General features: G+C 34.3%; 2 protein-coding genes and 1 long non-coding RNA gene across 6 annotated transcripts; 1 reads left to right on the top strand and 2 right to left on the bottom strand.

Moving 5' to 3' along the window:
- Window positions 1-579: 579 nt before the first annotated feature.
- Window positions 580-4,326, top strand: LOC124841250 (uncharacterized). Of its 4 annotated transcripts, none has more exons than XM_088113652.1 (8): window positions 580-757; window positions 860-1,085; window positions 1,344-1,734; window positions 1,976-2,113; window positions 2,300-2,459; window positions 2,788-2,935; window positions 3,203-3,370; window positions 3,769-3,909. In XM_088113652.1, the coding sequence occupies exons 1-7, from the start codon at window positions 615-617 to the stop codon at window positions 3,365-3,367; spliced, it is 1,371 nt and encodes a 456-aa protein (XP_087969778.1). In that variant the 5' UTR covers window positions 580-614; the 3' UTR covers window positions 3,368-3,370; window positions 3,769-3,909. The 4 variants fall into 4 exon arrangements, with proteins under 4 accessions (XP_087969778.1, XP_087969777.1, XP_087969776.1 ...); XM_088113650.1 differs by having other exon boundaries at window positions 584-757; window positions 863-1,085; window positions 3,203-3,319; window positions 3,769-4,326; XM_047317492.2 differs by having other exon boundaries at window positions 584-757; window positions 3,203-3,319; window positions 3,769-4,326.
- A 6,225-nt stretch (window positions 4,327-10,551) lies between these two features.
- On the bottom strand, window positions 10,552-14,699 carry LOC124841252 (WPP domain associated protein). The gene is made up of 4 exons (XM_047317493.2): window positions 11,728-14,699; window positions 11,500-11,626; window positions 10,994-11,095; window positions 10,552-10,850 (listed from the first exon to the last, which is right to left on the bottom strand). Exons 1-4 carry the CDS (start codon window positions 14,427-14,429, stop codon window positions 10,773-10,775), a joined length of 3,009 nt encoding a protein of 1,002 aa, XP_047173449.1. The 5' UTR covers window positions 14,430-14,699; the 3' UTR covers window positions 10,552-10,772.
- A 1,275-nt stretch (window positions 14,700-15,974) lies between these two features.
- On the bottom strand, window positions 15,975-19,913 carry LOC124841251 (uncharacterized). The gene is made up of 3 exons (XR_015786269.1): window positions 19,486-19,913; window positions 18,738-18,909; window positions 15,975-16,333 (listed from the first exon to the last, which is right to left on the bottom strand). It is a non-coding gene; the product is annotated as an uncharacterized LOC124841251 (long non-coding RNA).
- Window positions 19,914-21,671: the final 1,758 nt, after the last annotated feature.

Below are 21,671 nucleotides of genomic sequence, written 5' to 3'. Positions count from 1 at the left end.
CCATGTTAGTTTTTTTTTTCACAATTTCCTTTAGGTTTATCCAGCACATTTCTCTTTTAGTCATTGGCATTTTTTTTTCAAAGTGATCTTTTTAATCTACTTTAAAATTTTGATCCTTCTTATTTTATTTTAATCCTTGTAACGTATCCATTTTTCTTTAAATATTTATAATATTTGATCTATTTTGAGTTAGTCCTTTCCACATTTGATTTATTTATTTGAATTAGTCTTGGTTAAAAAATTGGCAAGAACTAAAAGTTCTTCAGTTATTATAATAAGAACAACAAAAGAAAAACAAGTTTATAGAAAAAAAAAAGTTAAAATAAAATAATAGTAATTGAAATTAAAAAACAAAAACATATACCAAAAGTAACTTACACGAAGCAAAACCAAAAAAGAGGACCATATTTAACCCATTTATATATATATATATATATATATATATATATATATATATATATATATATATATATATATATATATATATAAATATGTTTTTTGAAAGGAAAAAGAACACTAGACTCTTTAGAATCTATTGTAGGGACCATTTAACAAGATATTTGGAGACCAAACAATTGGTTCACCTTAGCCATTTGTACATTTTTCTTTTTCTCATGGACTCTAGATGCATTACTTCATTTCACTCTTCACATTTGCATCTCAAAATTCACAGAAATGCAAAAGCAAATCCATCATGGACAAGAAATCTACATGGGAACACAACAACAACAACAATTTTTGTCTCTAAAATGAGCAAGTATGACATTATTTACATGATTCATTCTCTATATTGTATTGTAGAAGTGTATCTGCTCTTTTCTGTCAGCATCTTATATGATGAGCTCAAAACTTCTCCCAGCAGAAGCTATCACAAGTACTTGTGCTACCTCCATTGGCAACAACAAAAGCCAGTGATAAGAAGCAAGCACGCTAGAAAGGCACAAAAATTCTCCAATGAATTGAGCAAAGAAAGTAGCAAAGTAGCTGAGAAGAAAGAGGGTACTGTCGTTGGTGCAGTTGCTCTTATCATTGGTACTAGTATTGGTACTGGAATCCTTGCACTTCCAGAGAAAGCCTTCCCTGCTGTACTTCCTTTTCTCTATCACCTGCAGAAAAAGATCTTCTGTTCTTCAAAATATCTCAAATTTTTTGTTTTAGTTCCTATAAAAATTCAATTCTTTTTCAGTCTTTGCATGGAAGCATGTGTTTTTACTTTATAATAAGAGACCAAAACCACATGGCTTTTAAAACCTGAATTTCAAGATATTTTGACGGGAAAAACATGTTTTACTTGAGAAAAAAAAACATTTTTCTTTATTTGGACATGTTATGTACCATTGCAGGGAATTATTCCAAGTTCTATATCAGTAATAGGGTGTTGGATTTTTCTCCTCATTGAAGCCCTTTTGCTGGTTGAAATAAATGTGGCTTTGATGAACAAGAAAAGAAGGAAAAAGGAAGAAAATGAGTTGGATGTTATTTCTATCAGAACCATGGCCCAAGAGACACTTGGTGACTGGGGTGGAGCAATAGCAACTGTTGCCTATGTTTTCTTGGGATATAGTTCCATGGTTGCATATAGTTGCAAGTCTGGGGAGATCCTTTTCCAACTCATCAATCTCCCAGCACCAATTTCAGGCTCTCTGTTCACTGCTCTCTTCACCATGCTTGTCTCAATTTGGGGAACCAAAGCCACTGATAGAGTGAACCAGTATCTCACTGCTTCCTTGATTGGTACATAAATAATTGAGCTATGAATGTTTCTAAAATATTATTGCATTGTCTTAAATGCATGATCCATAATGTTTGCTTATACAAGGACTAATTTATTAAGTTCTTACTATAAGAACTAAAGTGAGAATACATGACACTTGTAAGTACTAAACTATGTTCAACCTTTCTCTTCTGATATAGGTCAATGAGTGTATTTTGTTCTAGAATTAAACTGATAATGTATAGGTTCTTTTGTTTGCAGGTTTATTATTGGCCATTGAGGTGCTAGCTGTTGTTTTTGTGGGGTGGTCAGGAGTTGGAGGCCTTAGTGACTGGACCAAAATTCCACCAACCATACCTGTTATTATTTTTTCCCTAGTGTTTCATGATATAACCCCATGTAAGAATGAAAATTATATGTATATATGTCTGAATAAAAGTAGAAGAAAGTGTTATAAATTCATTATCTTAAGGTTGTACATTGGATGTTGTTATTTGATCTCTTATATGAATTTGTTCACGGTTTTTAGTTGTTTTAGGTTGTTCTAAATTCTTGCTAAAGCATTTGGCTTTACAACCATTGCAGTTATTTGCACTTATTTGGAAGGTGACCTTCGTCGTATAAAACCTTCAGTTTTTATTGGTGCTCTTGTGCCACTGGTGCTAGTGCTTGTCTGGAATGCAGTTGCTGTTGGTCTTGCAGCTGAAGCAAAACAAGTGGTTGATCCTGTTGCCTTGTTATACGGGTAATTCTTCCCCTGTAGAAAACTTTAGGAACAATTGTGATGCTTTGTAACTACGAAGTTAGAGGTGATTTTGAGAAACCTTGTGTAAAACTCACTCAGCAAAATCTTCTGTAACAAAAGTCTAGTCCTACCAGAAAAGGTTGGCTACATGAACTACACAAAGTAATTAGATTTCTAATACATTATGTATATGAAAGTATTGATGCAAGCTTTTACACTTTTGTGAAACAAAGAGAAAACAACTTTTTTCTTACCCTTCCATCACAAGCAATAGAGCCTCTCAAGTTGCACCTCAATCAACTAAAATTCACAAATGTCAATTTTTTAGGTTGAGAAACAATGGTGTTTCAATTATGGTTGCTGCCTTCTCACTTTTGGCAGTAGGTACATCACTTATTGGCACCCTCCTAGCCTTCTCAGAGTTCTTCAAGGAGCAACTTAAAAATGGAACCTTACATTCCCCTCCCACAGAAAAGGTAAAACTAAATTATGCGTTCCTTTAATATCTACGCTAACTACAACTATTGTTAGAGATCCTGTATCGACTAGAGATAAGGTCAATTAACAGTATACAAGTAAGTGTAGACCTCACCTAGTTATGGGTTAGAGCTTATCCTAACAAAATTTGTTTGTTGTTAGATTTATTGTTTCATAGGCTTCTTAACAACTGTTTCCTTTTTTTACCTATAACACAGTTAACAAAGAATCATGTTATGCTGTAATGAAGAAAGTTTTTTGGACAGGGAAATTGGTGGAGCAGTAATAAAACAAATGTCACAGCTGTGACAATGGTAGTTGCTCCCTCTCTGTTTGTCTCAACAGCGTTTCCAGATTCATTCTCTGCTGCCACAGATATTGCTGTAAGCTGTGAAAGAGGTCTTTCTGTCTGTGTGGCATTGAAAGATTAAGTGGTAGTTTGGTTTGAGAAAACATTTCTTTGTTTTTACTTTTAATTACTAAATGTCACCTTTTGTTTTGTTTTCAAAATTTATACAAGAACAATGAATGTTCTCTGCATTTATATTCAATTTCAATTCTAACTTTCCTTGATATAAATTTTGAAAAACAAGAAATAAAATGAAGAATAAATGACCAATTAGGTCTCAGTGACTAAATGGACAGCACCTTACACATTCATGGATCTAGTTGATCATTTATCCTAAAATGAAATAAGGTGGAAATTCTGTAATTAAATTTTCAAAATTAAAGTTGTTTTATCAATTCAATTGATGAACCAAAAGCTCTTTAAGTACATAGAAAAATTCTGTTTCTTGTGGTTAGTGGTAATTGATGTTTTATTGTGAACTAGGGGGGATATTGCATGACAGTGCTCTATGGAGTTCTTCCACCAGCTATGGCATGGGCAATGCACAAGAGGGAACCTGAGCTTTATGGTCAAAAGGAATTTTTAAATGCAAATGTAGCACTTCTTTTGGCTGAACTGTTTGCATGTGGCATTGTGGTGGAGCAAATCCTGCAAGATATACCAGGACTTCACTCATAAATCCCATTTTTTTCCTATTAAAACATCTACCAAGATTCTCCTTCTCATGCCTGCTTTTGCAATAGAATCATGTCACATGTGTGCTGAATTTGAAGACATGGTGCCAAAGTTTGGGAATGAAGCATTTAAAGAAAGATAGAACCTTCTCATTGCATTTGAGTTGCAGAAAATGCTGCAAAGCTTGAAGCCTTACTAAAAGATTTGGTTCTTTTTGCTTCAGTATGTACATAAACTACGCTTTAATGAATTCTAAAATTTACACAAAAGAAGCTTTATGTAAATGTTTGGTTACCATAATTATTCTTGAATTTGATGTCAACAGAATGAATGGCAAAAGATATGCAATTGTATATTTATTTGTAATGGTTATTCTCTTAATTAGGATAATTAGCTGTAGTAAATGTATATATTGCAGTTTAGGTTATTTAGTGGGCTGAAAATCAGCTTTACAAATTGTAATAATTTGTATTTATATGAAAATTCTCTAGCAAGAGGGGACACATTTTTTGGCTCAATCTTCTCTGAGTTTAACATGGTATCAGTCTAGGTTACTATCCCAAAACCTAGTTTGTGTTTTTCAGCCTCGTCCTAGATTCACGATCCTGCTTCACGATTCTTGGTTTTTTTTCTTGTTTCCTATTTCCCTAGCTCCACGGCTTCCGAAAAATATGATGTCTTATTCGTTCGCATTAATGAAAAAAACTACTTAGCTTGGGCATTCCAATTCCAAATCTTTGTCACCGGAAAAGATTTGTGGGGTCATGTTGATGGCAACACTTCTGCCCCTAAGAAAGACCAAGATACGGTTGCTCATGCCAAATGGGCAGTCAAAGATGCTCAAGTCATGGCCTGGATCCTTGGTTCCGTTGATTCGAACATTGTCCTAAATCTTCGCCCTTACAAGACTGCAACCACAATGTGGTCTTACCTGAAGAAAATTTATAGTCAAAATAATGCAGCTCGCCGATTCCAGCTTGAGCACAACATCGCTATATTTAAACAAGATAGTCTCTCCATCTCTGATTTTTACTCTCAATTCATGAATCTTTGGGATGAATACACTAATATAGTTTATGCTAACTTGCCTTCTGAAGGTCTAAGTTCCGTACAAAAATTCATGATATTACCAAACGTGACCAATTTCTTATGAAATTGCGATATGACTTTGAAGGTATTCGGTCCAATCTGATGCATAGAGATCTTGTCCCATCGTTGGATGCATGTCTCAATGATTTGTTACGTGAAGAACAACGTCTTCTTACACAATCCATCATTGAAGAACAAAAATTGTCTACTGTTCCAGTAGCATACATGGCACAAGGGAAGTCACGCCGCCATGACATGAATATTATTTAATGTTTTAGTTGCAAGTGATTTGGCCACTATGCTTCAACCTGTACAAAATTTTGCAACTACTGCAAAAAGGATGGTCATATTATTAAGGAATGCCTAATAAGGCCACCACGACGACCTGCAATAGCTTTTACCACCACAACTAATTCTTCTATTTCCAACAGTTCTGCCAATCCAACACCTGTCCATCAAACTGCTACTACTGATGTTCCAACTTTGACCCCTGAAATGGTTCAACAAATGATCATTTCATCTTTTTCTGCTTTAGGATTCTTAAGTAACTTCTCTTCACCTTGGTACTTTGATTCTGGGGCTTCCAACCACATGACCAACAATACTCGATTCCTTACTAATATACAAAAATATTTTGGGAATCTCAAGATACATACTGCTGGTGGAAATCAATTGCTTATAACAGAAACTGATGATATTTCTTCATTTCTAAAAAATGTCTTTGTTGCTCCTGGTCTCACTAGTAATCTCATTTCTGTTGGTCAATTAATCGACAATGATTGTCGAGTTCAATTCTCACAGTCTGATTGTCTTGTGCAGGATCAACACTCGGGGAAGATAATCACGAAGGGGCCTAAAAAAGTTGGACGTCTTTTTCCCATATATTTCTCGCTGTCTCCAAGTCTTTCTTTGCCTATAGTCTCTTGTAATTCTGCTATTGTTGATCACCAAGTGTGGCATAAGCGCCTTGGGCATCCCAACTCAAATGTACTCCATGACATGCTCAAATCTGGTTTTCTTGGAAATAAACACATCCCATCTCTTAATAATATTCATTTTGATTGCATTCCTTGTAAGCTTGGCAAAAGTAAAATTCTACCTTTTCCAACACATCAGTCGCATGAAACACAACCATTTGATATCATCCATAGTGATGTTTGGGGGGTGGACCAGTTACGTCTCATGCTCATTACAAATATTTTGTAACTTTTATCGATGATTATAGTCGTTTCACTTGGGTCTATTTTCTGCTCTCAAAAGATGAAGTCTTTTCCACTTTCAAATTCTTTTATGCTTATGTTCAGGCCCAATTCTCCTCCAAAATCAAGATTCTTCACTCCGATAATGGGGGGAATACACATCATACTTATTTCAGGAATTCTTGCAATCCAATGGCATTTTATCTCAAAGATCATGCCCATCAACCCCCCAACAAAACAGGGTAGCTGAACGGAAACATCGCCATTTACTAGATGTTGTCTGCACTCTTTTGCTGGAGTCGCATGTGCCATCACGATTTTGGTGTGAAGCCCTTTCAACTGCAGTTCATCTTATAAAAAGATTTCCATCTCCTTCCATAAGTAATGTATCTCCTTTCACTCGATTATTTGGTCACCCACCCGATTACTCCACTCTTCGTATCTTCGGTTGTGCATGTTGTGTCCATCTTCCTCCACACGAATGCACCAAGCTCACTGCACAATCTGTTCAATGTGCTTTTCTTGGCTATTATCCTCATCAAAAGGGCTTTCTATGTTATGATCCTAACCTTCATGGGATTCGGGTCTCTCGAAATGTCATTGTTGAGATTGTTGATAGGGGGAACACTGATTTAGTTGAACCCACAATCTAGTGATATCTGAGTTTTTGATGATGACAACACATAATTAATAACACACATGTATTTTGTGTTACATATTCTATGCTTACATGTTATATGCGTTTTTTGAGAACATGATTGTGTTCTTTTTGTTGTTCATTGCATTCCACTATGTTATATATGTGATTTTATACATGAATGCATGACACATATTTTTGGAAAAGAAAAACCACAAGCACTTTTGTTGAACTTAAATTGTGTGGCAAAACAACAGTTTTAAGTCGATTTCATTATGGGGTGAGTCGATTAAAATTCGTGTCTTTGCACAAACTTTTTCAAGTGTGCTGTGAGAGTTTTTCAAAACTTCTTTTACTCTGTTATAAAGTCGATTAAATGCGTGTTGCATTCGACTGAGTTTGTTATGTTTTGAATAACTGTTAATGCTTGATATAACTGTCACATCGACTATATTTTTAAATATGTTGACCAAACATTAAATGAAATTCAACTGCATTAATTGTACATTCAATTAACTGTATTGATTGCTGCTAACTGCAATAACAGAATTGCTATATTCGACTGCATTTAGTCGATTAAAATGCGTTAGAGTTGTGTTTATCTATAAATTGACGCGAATTTGATTTCCGTAAGAACTTTTGTGAATCTAACAGATTGTGATACCTTTTGCAGAAGGTGCATTCTTACAGAAAGAGAGAAAGAGCTCCAAGAAACAAGAAGTGACCGTGGTGATCATCTACTTGTGGATTCTTGAAGAGTAAGTTAACCACACGTGCAAAGGCTTATCATATCTGCACATTGGGTGTAATTGAGAGATCAGAGGCTACAATATTGTGAAGATTGGACTGAGGTTCCCTGTTGTGATTACAGGAAGAAGAGCGTGTTGCGTTCTTGACTTTGATGGTGGCTCAAAGGGTTTGGACTGCAGGAGAGGGGATTCTTGCTGCTAGTCTGTTTGTATACTGCCTATGTTTTGATTAGAGGGTTAGAGAGGTGTTTTACATTTTTGACGTAAGGTCGCTATAAAAGCCTTGTTGTAAAAACCTTAATCATTATAATACATTGGCTTCCTGTGGTTGGAAGGACACTGGATGTAGGCTTGGCCGAACCAGTATAAAAACTCAGTGTTTGATCTTTCTATCCCTACACTCTTTTATTCAGTCGACTTCTTAGTGTACTCAATTGATTTAATTTCCGCTGCATAAACAAATATTTTACCTTGCGTTTCAAGAAAGTCATAAAGGCATCTCTTTTGGTGCAAAAGATTTTGAAAGTTTTAAATTTTATACTTCACCAATTCAAACCCCCCCCCCCCCCTCTTTGGTGTGAGAAATTGAGCCATTCTTTTTTAACAATCATTTTTCTAGAAAGTGCATATTTTTTTTCAAACACCATCATGACTCATTCTCTTCTCCAATTTCTTTTTTGCCATTGTTTTCCAATTCTTCTGCACGTCAATCATCATCTAGACCTCTATTGACCTATCAAAGGCGAAATATTGCCACTCAACATCACCTAGCACAATCCCATGGGCCTCTTCAAGATAATTCTTTGGATGTTGATCTAGTACAAGCTCCAAAACCAGAACCAGCTCCTTTACGACGCAGTTCACGCATTGGTAAGCCCCCAAAAAGGTATATCTGTTCCATGACAACAACATTATCATCTATTCCTATTCCTTCTTCTTATAAACAGGCAATGAAGAATGAATGTTGGCAAAAAGCTATTGAAAGTGAACTTCTCGCCTTGGAAGAAAATCAAACATGGGATATAGTGCCATGTCCTTCATCTGTTAAACCCTTAGGCAGCAAGTTTATGTTCTCTATAAAGCTGCGTTCGGATGGCTCCATAGACCGTTATAAGGCGCGACTGGTTGTGCTTGAAAATAAGCAAGAGTATGGCCTAGACTATGACGAGACTTTTGCTCCAGTTGCCAAGATGACCATTGTGCGCACTATACTTGCTCTTGCTGCATCCAAATCTTGGCAATTACATCAAATGGATGTCAAAAATGCATTCCTCCATGGTGACCTTAAGGAGGAAGTTTACATCACACTTCCTGGTGGTATGTCGACCCTCTCCCTGAATACTATTTGCAAATTGAAACGCTCTTTATATGGATTGAAGCAGGCCCCAAGAGTATGGTTTGAAAAGTTTCACTCCACTCTTCTTGGTTTTTCTTTCAATCAAAGTCAGTATGATCCATCATTTTTCCTTCAACGGACTCCTAAAGGCATCGTCGTACTTCTTGTTTATGTGGATGACATTGTGGTCACTAGTTCTGATCCAGATGCTATTTCTAGAATCAAACAAATGCTGCATTCAAATTTTCACATGAAAGAGTTAGGCTATCTCAATTATTTCTTGGGTTTAGAGGTGCATTACCATCCTGAAGGCATTTTCGTAAATCAGCATAAATATATTCAAGATTTGGACCAGCTAGCGGGACTCACCAATGCTACCCCTGTTGACACTCTAATGGAAGTTAATGTTAAATATAAACGACATAAAGGAGAGCTTCTTGATGATCCCACTCAATATTGGAAACTAGTTGGTAGTCTCATCTATGTGGCTATCACTTGCCCTGATATTTCTTTTGTTGTGCACACTGTTAGTAAGTTCATGCAATCTCCACGACACTTTCATTTTTCTGCCGTACAGCGTATCATTAAATATCTCCTTGGCACCTCAAGTCATGGTTTATTCTTTCCTGGTAATTCATCTCCTCAACTCCAAGCTTATAGTGATGCTGATTGGGATGACTGTCCAAACACTAGGAGAACAACTTCTGGCTGGTGTATGTTCCTAGGGAATGCTCCTATTTCATGGAAATGTAAGAAACAAGATTCAGTCTCAAGGTCATCCACTGAAGCAGAATATCGCACAATGTCTACTGCTTGTTCTGAAATAATATGGCTACGTGGTCTTCTTACAGAGCTTGGATTGTCTCAAGCACAACCCACTCCACTGCATGCTGATAACACCAGTGCCATACAGATTGCAGCAAATTCAGTTTACCATGAACGAACGAAACACATCGAGGTCAATTGTCACTCTATCCGAGAAGCGTATGATCGTAGAGTCATCAATCTACCACATGTCTCAACATCTGTTCAAATAGATGACATTTTCACTAAATCGTTGCCATGCCAGCATCACAACTTTCTACTTGGCAAATTGATGCTTGTAGATTCACCAGCATCAATTTGAGGGGGGATGTCAACAGAATGAATGGAAAAAGATATGCAATTGTATATTTATTTGTAACGGTTATTCTCTTAATTAGGATAATTAGTTATAGTAAATGTATATATTACAGTTTAGCTTATTTAGTGGGCTGAAAATCAGCTTGACAGATTGTAATCATTTGTATTTATATGAAAATTCTCTAGCAAGAGGGGACACAATTTTTGGCTCAATCTTATCTGAGTTTAACATTTGATACTTCCAACTCTTAATTTTTTTCTTTGTTATCTAACATATCACAAGTAAATAATGTTGCTATCTAAATTTGTTAAGCCTGTGTGGAACTTATTTTGCTGTCTCTATAATCTTGAATTATAAAGTACACTGTAAATTGTGATTTTTCCATTTAGCTATAAAGCCTTAGAATTTTGGAATATTAAAATGGATGATTCATAATGTCCATAAGTTTTTCTGTAGCATTTAATTTAATTGACCACTAATCTATTTACACTTTGAATAAGTGAATGATCCATTAGTGTGGCCTCCTTGAAATTTTACATTCTAATTCTAAATCCCTTTCTGGTATGAGCTCCTATTTTCTTGTAAAAGTTCCGATAGAGGAAACCATTTTTCTGTGGTTTTATGAATAGTAGCCACATATTGCTAACAGAAATATAAATGTAGTACAACATGGATTTGTTTACGACACGACACCAATTACAGATTCAACAGATCCACTAATCAGTTCTCTTTTTATCAACTCCAAAGTGTCATAGACCTGTCAAAGATTAGAACAAATGAAAAGGAAAAATAATTAAAGAATAATGGTGCAACAAATTTAAGAATTAATGATCTTTCAAAATAATTTGAGGGCAGGCCATAGTTTTAACTGGAAAATCAAATAGAATATGAACTTCTCACCTCAAAGAACTGCTTCAAAGCTGGTGCATGCTGATGAAGGGTTGCATATATCTTCTCAAGTAACGCTAAAAGTGCATCAACTTGATCACCAAGAAGATCAACCTATTTTTTAAAAGAAAAACTTCAGATTTTGAGTGGTGTCCAATGATTACTACCATTTGCAAGAAAGTGAATAACCAGAAATATTAGGTCAGTTTGGTCTGAGAAAACGTTTTCTGTTCCTGTTTTCATTCTTTGTTTCTACGTTTGCAAAATGTCATTTTGTCTTGATTTAGTTGCTTGTCCTCAAAATCTTGTATTGGAACAAGTGAAAACAACTTTCTAATGTTTTCTGTTTTCAGTTTTTGCTTTCAATGTTCCAATACAAACATTTGAAAACTAAGAAAAAAGAGTGAAAAAAGTGGTATTTTTGTAATCAGAAATGAAAACAGGAAAAATCATTTCTCAAACCTAATCACCCCTGAAATTTTTGATGAATGTACAAAGTTTGAGACTATGATACAGACCTCAGCTTCAGCCTTTTGGAGATTCTGGCACCTTTTAACGAAAGCCTTCTGATAAAGTAATTCCTTGCTTCTGAAGCAACCAACCAACTCAATAAGAGGATCCAAACAATCTTTCATCTTTTCCAATCTGTATGAATAGTTTGAGAAAATGCAAGAGGAAGGTAAAATTATATAATAGGTAGATGGTATCCGTGTGAAAAATACTGATGAACAATGATGGTGAAATACCTCACAGTCATCATCTCAAACTTCTGGCATATCATTGGCTCGAATTCTGCAAATGTTAGTAAAAGATTCAAAAGGGGCATGAAAGCAGTGGAAGACAGCCTCATTTGACCTTCTTCATTGTTTGACATTTGATTCTGAAAACTGTTTGAATCTCGTAGACTGTGGCCTAAGCTGGTGCCTAAGTGCCTCAGAAGTGCCTTGCTTATACCTAATTGTTGCAACACATTTTCTACCTTGCTGGTCAGTGAAGAGAATGTTTGTTCTTCTCCAGTTATCAAATCTTCAAATATTTCATGCTCATGTAGGTCTCCACGTTCTGAACCCAAGTCTAGTTGCCTGCATTGTTCCTTGATCTCACACTTTGCACTTAGCATCAGATTCTCCTCTGCCTCAAAACAACTAAGTAGAGACTCTAACAGCATAGTTGTCACGTTCTCTTCTCCCTCAGCTTTCCAAAGTTGCTTTAACATCATAGAAGAGGTAGAGCAATCATCTTCCATGGAATTGTCTTCAACCAATGAATTAACTTCCATGCTCAAGAAAAAGGCATCATTCAATGTTTCAACCATGACAACTTGGTCTACCTTCTCTCTGATGTAATTCTCCATATGGTAGTCATCTAGTTCCCATCCCCATTCTTCAACCATGACTTTGAATACAACCATGCAGACATCTTCCTTCAGAAAATTTTCTACAGCCATAAACTGCAACTGATCCAGAAAACTTTTCCTATTTTCTCTATGCTCCTTTGAAGCAAAACTTGCAATATTGACAAAGTTTTTCAACGTTTCACTGAAGACAATCTGATGTATCTGTTCTGTTATGACACTGTCTACTTCACAATCTACCATCTTTTTGTTGAATTCATCCACAGTTTTCCAAATGATAAATATGGATATATCCTCACTTATAGTGCTATTTATTTTTTCATCTACTTGCTTACTACATGTCAAGCACTGTAAACAACTTTCCCTAGCTTCTCTGTCATGCCCTTTGATTAAGGAAAGTTCTTGATTTGCTGCCTCAGACAAGAAAATCAGATTTATGTCATCTCTGATCTTTCTTTCAATTGTTTGTTTTTCTATGTTCTCATTCCACTCATTGATTACTTCCCTTATGTAACACTTACATACATGCTCCTGTATTTGCTTCTCCAACTCAAAGTTGAACAATTTTCTATTGAAATCTTCTGCTTGATCATCTACAGAGCCAGACACATTTTCAGATTTCAAATTTTGATCTGCGTTAAATTCCTTGTCTCTTGGTGACACCATTTTTAATTCCTCCTGTTTTTTATTTTCAGCATCACAAATTTCTTTTACCTTTTCTTCAGAACTTCTCTGACTTTCAGCAGCCTTGCTTGTATGACTCTCATCTACTTCTGATAACTGCCTCAATGCAAACGGTTCTGTGTCATGAACACATCTTTGCTTGAAAAGAGACTCACTAAGTTTAACATTCCGATATATAAAATTGTCCAATTTTTCAGTGACAACATGGATTCTTTCTTTCACACGATTCAGTTCCCTTCTTCTCCTGGAATATGAAGCCTTTCTTTCTTGAAATATTCCATGCTTGCTCAAATTCAGTTCTTCACTCTTCCGGCGAATAATGGACTCGTGACTCTTTATCAACTTTGCGACATACTTGCTCCCATCTTCATTTTCTTCATCTTCTGCAGACTTTTCTGTCTCTTCTATCTTTTGAGAGAACCTGTTAGGCATTTCATGACTTCCTTCAGGGGAAGAAGGCCTTGTTGGGGAAGAAGGCTTTACTGGGGAAGAAAGTGATGAACAATCAGAATCCTCAGGATATATGTCATAGAAAGAGGAAAATTCATGCTGCAAACTTGTAAACTCATTCATCAACCTTGGCCACTGCTCCTTCCAAACATTGACAACATGATTCTCATCTTTCTTCACTTGTTCTTCAATGTTCTCTTGGAAATTCCTTATGGAGCTTCCAATTGATATAGACATCACATCTTTTTCAATTGCCAACTTCCATTCCCTCTCTTTTGGCCTCATCTCGCACAAGAAAAGGGCAGATTGCATCTTCCCGAAAGCAAGATCCATAGTCTCCTTCAGTATCTCAATGTCAGAACCCATCTCTTCAACCTTTTTCCCACCAACACCATTGTTTTGTACCTTACTAAAGATTTCATGCTTTTGTTCATCCTCACCAGTCCTCAACTCACAAAAACCTTCATCACCATCACCATCTTTATGCTCATTTCTTGTTGTTTGATCATTCTCAGCATTGAAACTACTTGTTTCAACCTCATGGCTAACTCCCAAAGCAACTAATTGTCTTTCTTTCATCTCTAAAGCATGCCTAAGTTGCAACTCATTTTCTAATCTCTGTATCAACTCTTTGTCCTTCTCTACTATGGCTAATTCCGTTTCCTTTAAACGCCATTGGAGGCGGTGTTTTATGTCTCTCAAGTCATCAAGCACCTCTTCATGGTTGCTCTCAAGAAAGCTGCTTTCAGTCTCTGCATGAACAATGCTTAGACATCCTTCAAGTTGCATCACTGCTAACTCATAGAACTTTGATATCTCATTCAACCGCTCTAGAACTCCTGTTTTCCCCTTCATCTTCTCCTGAGCTTTGTTCATGGCATAGTGCACGATCCACATCATGGTAGAATCTGCCAAAGATACATCATATCTTCCATCCATACATTGAAAAATCCCATCCATTTTTCGAGGAAATGCACACTACACAACAAACCCAGTTGAAACTTTATCACAACAATAACAAGGTAGTGGCATAAATGCTACAGAAAATTCATCAAACAAGGTGAAAATGCATAAACTGAATGCAAGTCAAAGGGAATGTAAATTTGATCTGAAATTTCCACTAAAACGGGTAATTTTGACCCTTTCAGGAACTTTATGTGGTAAGCATGTCTCTAGGCATTCTTTAAGGAGCATTGTTCTATGAAATATTTATAGATATGTGGCTCTTTGTATTTATTTATATAAAGCTCCAAGAGAAGTAAAATAACAGTGCAAGAAAATGTAAAGAAATTTTGTCAATGCTTTTAAATATGAACTGTTCAATTCATCAATAAGTTGTAGTTTGCAGATACCACGGTAAGATATACATATAAATAGAAACTTTTATGCATCCTACACAATTTTCAAGGAAAAAAGTAATGATGATTCGAGATACTACAACTTTAAAAAATGCCTTTTACCAATTGTACTTGAAAATATTTTTGTTTAAATATTTAAATTATATTTAGATGTGTTAAATATAAAACTTGTGTTGAATTAGTTAGAAATTGATTTAACTACATGAATACCATTTGTAAAGGATAAGGTAGTGAATAAGATTGACGAGAAAATTAAAAGAAAGGTTAGTTATATTTTTGGATCTTCTAATTTTATGCATGGGGAAATTTTGGTGTTTCCAGTTTTAATTACTCATTTTCTGTCATTTATTATAAAATAAAACAATAGCTGATCTCAGTTTTAATTACTCCAATTTGGTCCACACATTTAAAAAGTTGGTAAATTTAATCATGTTAGCTACCAACTAATTTTAAACATATGTGACGACATGTTAAATCCATAGAAGCATGAATGCTATATTAATTATTTAATTCATAAACATTAAATTATTTAATATACAATATAAAATTAAACAAACAAATAGTGTATCTTTAACCAAATATAATTATTACGTTGGTTATTGGCCAAAGATAAATTTAATTAAAAAAAGTTCCCATTGAAGAAAAAAATAAAGAAAAAAGTTAATGAGAATTTGTTGAATCTTATACAGAGTAGTTTTGACTATTGATACGAAAGGAAGATTGAGAATCTACTTGTACCAACTTTTTCCTATGAATTTCAGAAAAGAAAAATATATAAATTTAAAACAAATATTTGGAGAATTATTTTAAATAACTTCTTTAAATTAGTGCATAAATTAATCAGCTAATATACATTTTGTCTTCTTATTTTTATTTCTTGGAAATTCTTATAGAAAAGTTGGTTGATCTTTTGCCATTTAATTGTTTTGGCTTTTTACAGGGAAAACAACACACACAATTACTATACTTCGACTTTCTGATTTTCTTCCAAAGCAAAGGTAGAAATGAATTTTGTTTTTCTCGTATTGATAAGTTTGAAGCATATGTCAATGTTCCTAACATTATGGCTGTGATCATAATGAGGTCAATTAATTATTTATTAAATCACCTTAAAGTCATTTCAATGAAAATAAAAAAAAAATATTGGTTTTACTAAAATAAAACTTGTTTTATTTTCTATAAATTTTTATAGAGAAATTCGTCCAAACAAACCAATATGAACAAAGAGATAAGAGGGAATATGGATCAAATCTCACCTCCACCACTTCTTTTCAAGAAAAAAACTTCTATGCTACTTAACCTACATTAATTAATCTATTTAATACCCTTTGGCCTTTTAACACTCATACAGCAGAATAATTGTATAATAATATCTAAATAATTGTAAGAAAATCCATAACCAGCTGTACAAAATTTGATCATTCTACTTTGCACAAATTGTCACCAAGAGCATGAGGACAGAGCAGAAGCGCAGCCATGTAGCTCCTCATTTCTCATCAATACAAGCTTCAAGAGAAAAACAGAATTGTGATGACAACAGCTCCAAAAAAAATGCAAACTCAATGCACTTTGACATAACAAGAAAGGAAAAGGAAAATGGCATAGATTATCCAAAATAAAATATTGATCACTAGATAAGTTAAAATGTACACATTGAAATTAAAAGCAAAGGCCAAATTTGTTCTCCTTTTTATTATCTTTCCATAGCAAACGGAAGAACACACACATGTGTATAATCCAAAATAAATTGTGGACCAACTTTAGATGAAATTGAAGAGGTGATAAACACAGGTCCCTTACAGCAAAACAATACTTACATGATCAGATCATCCAGAAAAGTTTACTGCAGAACCCCATCCACAGAAAAACAAATATAAAATATTTCAATTTGGAAATCAGCTAAACCAACTACTGATGTTAAAACTCAATCCTAAATTATACAAATCATGGTAAATCCATGAAAGTGATATTAAATTCAATCCTCAACAATATAAATCATCATAAAGCATGGAAAGTGAATTTTTCTTTGATCAAAACAAGAAAAGAAGTGAGAGAGCTTAAGAGAATAGTACGTATCATGGCTACTAATCCTGGCTAGTGGCATTCTGCAGCCTAACCTAAAACTGCTATGGCGGTATAGTGGATCACCTTGAAAGATTGTAGATACTAAAATATAAGGAAATGTTTACTTAAAATTTTGGACACACATCATTAAGACATATATAAATAAGGAAAACAGATGATGTAGCAATGTGAGACTAAAAAACCGAGAAACTTCTTAAATAATGGCTGAAGCATTCGAAACAAAGGCTGAAATACAAGAAAAAAGTTGCATGAAAAAAAGAGGATGATGCTGTGATGTCACTGTCAAAAATAAGATAGATAGTGCAGCAATGAAGCTTCTGCAGTGTGAAACATAGGTTAGATAATAGGCTCAATGGACTTGTATGATTTGTTTTACTTTAGTAACAGTAGCTTAGTCCTCTGTTATCGTTGCCTTTATATTTCCTCAGTCATTCTATTGCAATTAAATTTTGCATCTACTAGAAGAGGTGCCCTAATTCTATTTTTCTCTATTCCTCTATCTTAACATGGTATCGAGGCAAGGCTGATTCATAGTGAGAAAAGCAAGAGCCAAAGGAGTAGAGAAAGAGTCATTCTTGTTCTCTCACCAAGTAGCTTATGGAAAATCATGCATTCCCATAATGTTGGACCAAACTTTGTTTTCAAAGGTTAGTGAGACTAGGTCTAGTGCGAAAGTTATTTGGTTTTGTGAACAAGAAAGTCTATAATCACCCAAACAAAGTCAAGCACAAATGCTCACGAATGAGAAGAGGTGAAGAAACCAAAATAGTCAATAATGTACAAGCTAAATAACTTTTGTACAAGACCTCCTTTCGCCAATCTGGCCATTGAAAACAAAGAAATCCCCAATGACAAACTTGTCAAAATCTCATTGATTTAATTGTAAATGAATGTGCAGTTGTAATTTTATACAAGCTACCTGGTGAGACAACGGGAATGACTCTTCCTAACTCTTTTCTCTCTTGCTCCTCACTCAAAATAAGAACTCTCTTATATGCAATACCAAACGCAAAGATAAAAGAGGAGAAGAATAGAGAAAAATAGTATTAGAGCACTTGTTCTATCAGATGCAAATCAGTTATACAATAGAATAACAAAGGGAATATAAAGGCAACAAATAAGAGGGGACTAAACTAACCTTTATAAAATAAGAGCATAAAAACCCATTGGGCCTTTTTCTAGCAATGCAGTATTAAGACAAACAGTAAGTCAAACCCCACAAATAGTAAGCATCTTCAATTGAATTAAAACAAAAGAGTGGGAGAGAGAAAAGTAGAACAGAAGGAGACATAATCCAATTAGGGAGTGTAAGAAATGGCCCTATGTTCCACATTGAAGAAACTTCCCAATGGTTTCTTTATCTAGAGTTTAAGAGCATTTCAAAATTAAATAAGTTTCTAAAGTTCTCCCAACAAAAATTCACAACTTTTAAGACCAGAAAATCTTAGAGAGAGCTTCTCAAATCACAGTGGCATCGTTTGGATATTAATCCCTTCCACAAATCCAACTTAGAGCATGTTCGGTTTTGCATCGGATCAAGTCAAACATGAATCTATGATCTACATCTATGTTGAAGCAACTTTGACTAACTTTCTATCTTTCTCTTATCATACAACTACAAGGGTGACCCAACGATAAAAAATGAATTATAATCACAAGGATAGTGACTTATGCTTCCTTGTGTAATCGACATTGAACAGTTCCTTATAGCTAGAGCACTATACATTTACAGTGCATCCAGAGCTGATTTCAGCACCAATTAACCCAAACAGATATATCATATACAAAACACACATAAGTTCGAAAATTTTACATTGAACGATACCTTCATCTCTTTTTCTTGTATAAATTCCTCCTTAATCATTCACATAAGCCAACACCCAAAATAAAACCAAAACAAAGTTCTTCATTATGTAAAAGAAAGAAACTGTTGAAGTAATTCCTTAAGTGTTTGTAGAGTTATTTTTCGACCAGAATTGAGATTTCACTTTGATAATCTGCAAGTAAAAGGAATATAGTACCGTAAGCACCTAAGAAACTGCATCTAAGTTTTATCCTAATTGAAATTCACCAAATCCATTGCAGCCACAACAACCACACTAGACCAAGAAAAATATTAAACCATTAATTTCAACACCTATTAACCCGGAGAAAAATTCCTAGAAGAAATATCTTAAGAAGCAATCCTCAAAAAAAAAAAAAACAATTGAACGAGCACGGATCATATCCTCACAAATTAAAATTTCAGACAAACAAAACAAAGAATGAGAAACAAAACCAAAAGACAACTCCAAGGGAGAACACCACCAAAATCACCTAAAAAACTTAATCCTCATTTTATCCTAATCAAAACTCACAAATTCACTTGCATCAGGCAGAAAACAACTACCCCTGCCAACACCTACCACCCCAGATGCAAATCCCCCAAAAGAATACGTTTTACAAGCAATCCACAAAACCCAGTTGAAAGAAACACCTATTATCCCCTCAGAGAAATTAAAAATCCAAACAAACAAAACAAAGACTGAGAAACTAAACCCAAAAGAGGGTTAGAGAGTTAGTTAGTTAGTTACCACCGCAGCAAAAGCAACAGTAGCAGCAAGAGAGAACCAGCAACACCTCGTGAAAGAGGGAAGTTACCGATCCAGCTTCACAATTGAGGAGGTTGGGTGCTTGGCCGTTGCTATTATCTTGGTTATCATTTTCCAGAAGCTTCTGTTCCGTTGAGGATTGTTGGTCCTTCTCCATTTCCATTCTACGGTTGTTCCATTCGAGCCTTCTGAGGTAAGAAATTTTGAAGGAGTCTCGGAGATTCTTTGTTGGCCATAGATGCATCTCTGAATTGAAATAAATTAACAGGAAGTGGGGTTGTGAAATTTTGAGTCTTGCTATCTCCTATTGATTCTAAAGCTTGAGTTGAGGATAGAAGAATCAATTGAAGAACAAAAAGAAAGATAACAAAAATGTTGATATTTTGTTTATCCTACAGTCATATTCCAATGACAAAGATGTAGCTTTATTATTTCTTTCTTTTTATAAATATTTATAGCTTTTAAAATATTCATATATAAACCAACTATTACATCACACGTCACAATTTATAATTTAATCGAGGTGTATAAAACATTTATTCTTATAAAAATTAAAATAAATAATTGATTTAAATGTGTTTTTAGTGTGATAAAATTAATGAATTAGATTTTACTGTGCCTCTTAAATTTTCTTTTTTGCTTTATTCTTCAAAAATTTCTGACGTGACACAATGTTATCATATACACTCAAAACAATTGAATTTAAATATAAGTTAATGATTACTTTTTTTGTCTTTATTAATTTTTATCTCCTTAATGAATTTCCATTCATATTTATTGTGTCAAAAGTAGCTTAGCTAGTGATTTAAACATTGAACTAAAATGTTTTTAAAGGTGAAAAACAGATTCAAAATAAAATAAAAACTGTATTCAGAAAGTTGAAAAAATATTAGAAATTGAAGGAAAATGAGATAATTTGTTAAGAATAAAAAATGTATTTAACTCAAAAAAATTATCATCTTTTAAACAAATGTTTTTTATATCTATTTTTGAAATAAATGACAAAAATAAAAATAACTGTTTCATAGAAAACAAAAAGCAAATAAATAAAAACTCACATAAAGTTGAACATGTAACATTCCAAAATATAATATAAAATTATAGATAATGATAATTTGACAACAATTTAACATCATTTATCTATTATTCTGTCATTGGTTCAAAATTACTCCACAATCAATAATAATAATCATAAACACCAACATGAACCAATCACAGAATGACACATAATTGGTGTTAAAATGTTGTCAAAAAAATATTGTCGAAGTATCATTATCCTAAAATTATATAATAGTTGTCACACATTCAATAAAACAAGAAAACTAATAAGACAAGAATTATAAAGTTATTTACATTCATTTAACATAACCATAAAGTCAACTTTATATATATTACATCTTAACAAAACTATATACATATATCTAAAAGGCTTAATACCATTATTGGTCCCAATTTTGTTTGTTATGTTCAAAATGGTCCCAATTTTTTTTTTCTGTTCAATGTAGTCCTAAAGATCGTAATTTGTGTTCAATTTAGTCTTTTTCTGCAAATGTCGTTTAAATCATTAACGACCAATTGTCCAGCACTGCAATCAGTGAATGAGATGTCATGCTTTTGGCTAACATAGACAGACTCTTTCAGGCATAGTGAGGTGGATTTATGTAACGTGGCATAAGGTTTCTTTTAGTAAATAACATTTTTTTAAATTTTTAATTATTTATTAAATTCGAAATCCTAATTAATATATTAGGATTAAGCCCTAAAATTTAGTTTCCTAAATCAGATTTCCTAAATCCTAGTTATTTTCCTTAGCTTAAACTAATATGACGAACCCTAAATATTGGAATTACTCTTCTCAAATCAAAACTCAGATTGGGGGAGAGAGCTTTTGTTGTTCGTGGCTTTGTAGTGGTGAGAATTTGGGCTTGTAACTCGTAGTGTGGCTTTAGGCCCTTAGGGAAGAGCTCGTGACCCCGTTTGTTCGAAGGAGGCAACGACACTGTGAAGGTGCAATCTGGGTAGGGCTCCTTTGTCGCGCAAGGAGGCCCTTTTCTTCTTCCTCTTCCCCCTGTTTTAGTTCGACGATTTCAAAAAGCTCTCCTTCTCTCCGTTTTCGTTCGTGGCGCAAGGATGGAGGCTCCCTTCATCTTCTCCTTTTCTGGTTCGTC

The sequence above is a fragment of the Vigna umbellata genome, chromosome 4 (assembly GCF_029865625.1).
Source record: "Vigna umbellata cultivar VRB3 chromosome 4, Vumbellata_1.0, whole genome shotgun sequence".
Taxonomy (NCBI): Eukaryota; Viridiplantae; Streptophyta; class Magnoliopsida; order Fabales; family Fabaceae; genus Vigna; species Vigna umbellata.
Note: the sequence above shows the minus strand (reverse complement) of the source record. Positions and strands in the feature narration are given on the sequence as shown.